The 5,963-nt window shown below is 37.6% G+C and overlaps 1 protein-coding gene across 1 annotated transcript; it reads left to right on the top strand.

The window, feature by feature from the left end:
- Positions 1-1,359: 1,359 nt before the first annotated feature.
- LOC118916738 (60S ribosomal protein L21-like) lies at positions 1,360-1,883 on the top strand. Its single transcript, XM_036893921.2, has one exon. The coding sequence runs from the start codon at positions 1,401-1,403 to the stop codon at positions 1,881-1,883; it is 483 nt and encodes a 160-aa protein (XP_036749816.2). The 5' UTR covers positions 1,360-1,400.
- The last annotated feature ends 4,080 nt before the right edge of the window (positions 1,884-5,963 follow it).

Here is a 5,963-nt window from a genome sequence, read left to right as displayed (position 1 = left end):
ACTGAAGCCCCTAAAAATTTTATGAAGTATCTAAGGTCACACAACTAGCAAATGGTTTAGAAAATTTTTGTCCAGTGGATGGACATGTCATGAACCAGAAAACAGTGCTGTGTGTCGTTTCTGTTTCCTCACATATTATGTTCTTCCCTGTCTCCTCTAGTTTTCTCAGAAGCAATAAAACATTAATATTACATTTTGACACTTGAGCAGTCTTTTAATATAAATGGGATACACACAAAAAGCACTTCTGCTTTATATCAAATTAGATTGGTTATCTTAGGGGACTAGCATGTGCTTTAGTGGCAAGCTAAGCCACCAGCCTGCATCACAGAGGACCGTGTTTACCTAAAGAATGCCTGAAAGACACACGGTGTTCACCCAGACTTGTGTGTGTAGGTGGCAGATGTGCTTTCAAACACAATGACATTAGCTTGTCCCTGAAGAATAACACTAAAAGTATTAACTACCAGTTATAAAATTTGAACTTCTAATCAAAATTAGCATTTTGGAAAAATTGTATTGGTCCTCATGAGCTTGACACTTGCCCTATCCTTGAATTCTTAGTTGATATTATCGACATTAACAGGTGTGACTTTTTGTACAATAATATCTGTCAACATTTGAAAGACTCACATAATTGAGTAAACCAGTATCTTTCATGGGATCACCATCCTGCAAAATCATGCGCATGTAAAGAATCCATTCAAAGTACAGGATAGAGCAATGGCTTTAATGAAACACAGCACAAAAAGTTTATTCATAAGGGTTCCTATTCTGCATTGTAATTAACTTTGAGACACTACCATTTAATGAGTTTAAATAAAACATTAACGAAGAATATCTACAAATACCTGAAAAGACTATTAAGTAAATAGTCCTTTCTTTCACAGTGTATCTGTGTGAGGCCATATTTCCTTAATGTATTTCACCCAGGAGAGCATATTAAAGCAGATTGAAAGCAGAAGTCTATAGGAGAAACCAGCTGTCTTCTATTAAGCCAGATATTGAAGAGATTGGCAAAACTCTAGAACAATGCCACTCTCACTGAATTTTTTGGATTTTTTAAATTGTTATTTAAAACATACATACAACAAATATATTATTATGAATGACTTGATATTTTAAAAATTTACCAGACTTGATTTTTTAGAGAGTAAATATTGATCGATATAGGTGATAAGAACAACATTTCTTTGGAGTCTTCAATAGTCTTTGAGAATATAAAGAGGTTATGACAGCAAAATATAGAGAACCTCTGTATATTAATTTCCTATTGTTACCATAACAAGGTTATGTTTAAACCAGATGTTTTAAACTAAGTTTATTCTCATTGTTCTGAAACTTAAAGTCCAAATTCAAGCTCTTTGGCCAGAACCACCATCTTCCAGTAAATCACCAAAATGACCAACACAAAGGGAAAGAGGAGAGGCACCGGCTATATGTTTTCTAGACCTTTTAGAAAACATGGAGTTGTTCCTTTGGCCACATACATGAGTATCTACAAGAAAGGCGATACAGTAGACATCAAGGGAATGGGCACTGTTCAAAAAGGAATGCCCTACAGATGTTACCATGGCAAAACTGGACGAGTCTACAGTGTTACCCAGCATGCTGTTGGCATTGTTGCGAACAAACAAGTAAAGGGCAAGATCCTTGCAAAGAGAATTACTGTACATATCGAGCATATTAAGCACTCTAAGAGCCGAGAAAGCTTTCTGAAGCGTGTGAAGGAAAATGATCGGAAAAAGAAGGAAGCCAAAGAGAAAGAAACTTGGGTTCAACTGAAGCGCCGGCCTGCTCCGCCCAGAGAAGCACACTTTGTGAGAACAAATGGAAAGGAACCTGAGCTGCAGGAACCCATCCCCTATGAATTAATGGCTTGATGGGTGTAAAAAATAAATAGACAAAAGATCTCTGGACTGTAAAAAAAAAAAAGTCCAAATTCAAGAAGTCGATAAGGCCATCTTATCTGTGAGGTCACTAGGGGGAATCTGTCCCACGCCATCCTCAGCCTTTGGCGTGGCCAGGAATCTTTAGCATTTCTCAGCTTTAAGTTGCTTAACTCAGTTCCGATCTCCTCTCTGTATTTCTATGTCTTCACACGGCATTTTTCACGTGTCTGTGTCTGTGTCTATGCTTCTTCTATTCTTGTAAGGATATCAGTCATAGTGTATAAATGGCCTACCTTCTTCAGAATGACCTTATCTTAATTTGCACCTTAATTACATAGCAAAGACTCCATTTCCAAATAAGGTCATAGTCACAGGTATTAGAAATCAGGATTTCAATATATCTTTTAGGGGGATACAGTTCAACCCACAATAACCTGTTTCATAGAAAGTCAGCTTAGCATAGGGACACACTGACTTCTAAACCGTCTTTTCTTCTGTCTTTATTTGATTGTGAATGCTTTGAGATTATTTTGATTCTTTCATTTTCTACTTTGTGCTGTGCTTGGCACATAGCTGATGCTCAATAAATGACTGGTGACTGAATGGACTACTGAATTAAATTGATTAATGGTACCCTGTGAGAGACTCCAGAAACTCCCTGATTATTTCTTCTCATTTAAGGGTCCTTTATGTTTGTTCATTGTCTGACATAGTTCCCTACTTGCTTTCCTCCTGGAGAGGCAGTACGATATATAGAAGTAATGTGGGATTTAGAGAAACAGAATTATCTGGCTTATAATATGAAACCTACCATTCCGTTAGGTACACAGTTTTGAGCCTATAACTACACATTCCTGAGCCTGATTCCTTCCCTGTAAAAATACTGCCTACAGAAATTTTGTAAGAATTAAATCAGACTATATGATATAAGTCAAATGCAGTGTTTCAAATTTGGTGCCTCAGAAGAATCCACTATGAATTCGGAAAGCCTGCAGAGGATCCCAGAGATCCATAGTTTTAAATGGTCCTCCAGTGATGCTGGTGTGTAGACAGGTGTGAGAACTCCCAGTGCAGGTGTGACCCACACAAAAAGGCTGATCTCATGCAACATCAGGATGGGTGCCACCTCACTGACCTGTCCTGGATAGCAGAACCTGCAGTACCAATCTCAAGGAGGGCAGACCCAGTTCAGATATCAAATCTTATGTAACACTGTGGTAAGGATTTCTTGATAAGAGACATTGTAAGTGCTTTGTTTGTTTGCTTTTAGAAAGGTTGTTGGTTGAGAATGACTACATCTATTCTTTATTCTTTCCAGTGCAGGACTCCTTCTTGGTCAGACTATGAACTGAAAATCTGTCCTACATTCTCTAAAAGCAGGACAGTGTCCTGCATGTAAAGGCCACCAGAGGCCTCTTTGGACCCAACTCAGTGTTTGCATATATTAGGGGCTCAACAATTGTTAGCGTATCTTTGTCTCAGTGTCTCATAGGTTTGAAAATTTTTATTTGGGAAATGAAAACTCAAACAAACATTTTGGATCATGAGCATGATAACACATCCAGTAAGGAGTTTTCTTTCATTTTTTGTCTGGAGCTCCTGAGTAGGCAATGGAGACCAATGTATCAATAGTAATTGTATTTCTCCTACGGTAGCTGGAAGTGTGTGAAGCTGTATACCTGAAGCTAATTATTAGTAAGTTAAATCACGTTCCAAGAGAACAGAGACTCTGAACTAAATTCTTACCCTTAAAAAACAATGAAACAGAGCTGTAATATTGACATTTTACAATACTTTGTTATCTATCTGTCTACATATTTCAGGAAAATATTTCTGGTTTAAAGTTCAAAATGAGTTAAAGCTTCAAACAGCAGCACCAAGATTCTCTAGACTTTTGTTTTAATGGTGTAACAATATAGAACATCTGAGCTATGGTATAATAACAGCCTTTGTCTGTTGCCCAAAAAGAAAATCCCCTCAGATTTTCCAACCACAACATGAGCTGTGGCCATTTGATAACTGGGAATACCTGCTTAGTTTTAATGCATTAGTACTTGTTTGAAACTAGCTATCTGGTTTTTTTAAGGTTGCCTGAAAGAGCTCTGCTATAAACTTACTTATTTATCCTATTTATTGGATTCACCCATCACATCATAGCCCCAAGTACATTTACAAGTGTAATAAAAAAGGCTATACAATTCTCTCTTGGCAATTGAACAGGGTATCTGGAGTTCAAAGGAGACACAAGTATGTATAATTCAGCTATTGCAGTTTTCTTTAAAACATCTTAACATTTATTATTTAGCTTCTTTTTAAGGATTATAATGCAATAAAATTATAAAGAAAGAGTGTTCATTTTTAACTGGCACATTAAAGAAAATAAAATCTTAGAAAGCCTTTCGCATTCTTCAAGGCAGTATGTGTTAAGGGAAGATTTCTTTAGAATGGGCACTAAGGTGGAGGATCTGTTCTCACAGCCACAGCAGCACATCCCACATGCAGAGGAGCCTGACTGTGCGCTCTCCCAGGACTGCCTGTCTGGTCAGCGAGCCGCCACAGCACTGACCAGACACGCTGTCGCTGCGTCGTGATGCCTGTGGAGCTTTTCCATAGAAGCTTAAGTGGGAAGTGGGTTAGGTTGCTCCTTTGAGCAACGAAAGCATGGAATGGTATATGAGTACATGTGGGCATGTGAATGCGTAGGCAGGCTTGTGTGCATGCATATAAGCATTTAGTGTGCATCTATCTCAAGAGCTAGACAGTTCAAGGATACCATAATCAAGTTAAAGAACTAAGGTTTTGCTCTACACATAGTTATTAGTTATTCTCTATATATACATGGTGATAACAAGTATTATTAAACCTAAGACACGGTAATCCGTCACTTGAACTCGAATCTCTAACTCTTTATTTTCATTTCATTGAAGTGAAATGAGCCACAGCATGTGCCAAACTAAAACAAATGAAGATGAGAAGAACAACAACAGTTGACCAAGGGTCAAGCAAATGAAGGATACATATTTTGAAATCATTTTCAATAAACACAATAAAGCACCTGTGGTTTAAATACCACAGGACCTTAAAGGGCACAGGGGTTCGTATCAGAACCTGTACACTGAATCCTTTTCATCCTTTTCTCATTGATTCTGTGATTCCAATTACAAACCAATAGTAGAAAAAGTTCACTGTACCTTTCCTGTGCTTTACTTAATATTGCTAGATTACTATTTATTACACTTAAAAAAATGCATAGCTAACATGTCAGCAACAATGATGAAAGAGATTTTGTGCCTAAATCCATAAACCAGTAACTATTTCAATAGATTTCCTTTGGAAAAATCCCAATGACATTTTCTTGAAAATGTTGTTTTAGTTTATTACTATTTGAAATAATCTTTTCTGGGTATTTGGAGACAGAAAGATTAATCTTACCAACTAAGACTCTTTTACCAAATTGGAGGGATTACACCATGCATAAGTAACCATAAACTAATGGGAAAGTATTAAATACGATGATAAAAGTACACTTACATTTTAAATAAAATTCTCAAGAAAAAATTGTTTCAGAGGATTTTATACTTTTCAGTAAACTTTCTCGACTAGTCAGGGTATATGTGAAATTTTGCTAGGTGCTGGGACTTCAAAGATGAATTTGGGCTGATCTTTGGCCTCAAGGTTGAAAATAGATTGTGGAGAAAACGTTAACTGTTGATCAGGGAATCGAAGGAAAAGAGGAACAGAGACGTGATGATAGAGAGAAATGCGTTTTCCTGTCCTCAGGTGGGAACACTGTGAAGATGAGCACCCACAGCCCAGCCGTGAACACATCCAGTAGGAAGGTCTAAGTGAAGGGTGCTGAGAGAGACAGGTGGGAGATGAGGTCGGAAAGCTGGGCCAGAACCAAAGATACTACAGATGAAGGTTGATGCTTAGATGATAGATGGACGTGGAAACAAGAAATGGTAAATTCAAAGCCAATGCAGTGTATATGAACATGGTTGCCGTGGAAGTTGGAGCAATTAATGCAGAAATATAGGAGCTGGAAGAAGGTGTTTGGAGGAGTAGGCAGTG

This window comes from Manis pentadactyla, chromosome 17, assembly GCF_030020395.1.
Source record: "Manis pentadactyla isolate mManPen7 chromosome 17, mManPen7.hap1, whole genome shotgun sequence".
NCBI lineage: Eukaryota > Metazoa > Chordata > Mammalia > Pholidota > Manidae > Manis > Manis pentadactyla.
This window is presented reverse-complemented; position numbering and strand designations above follow the sequence as displayed.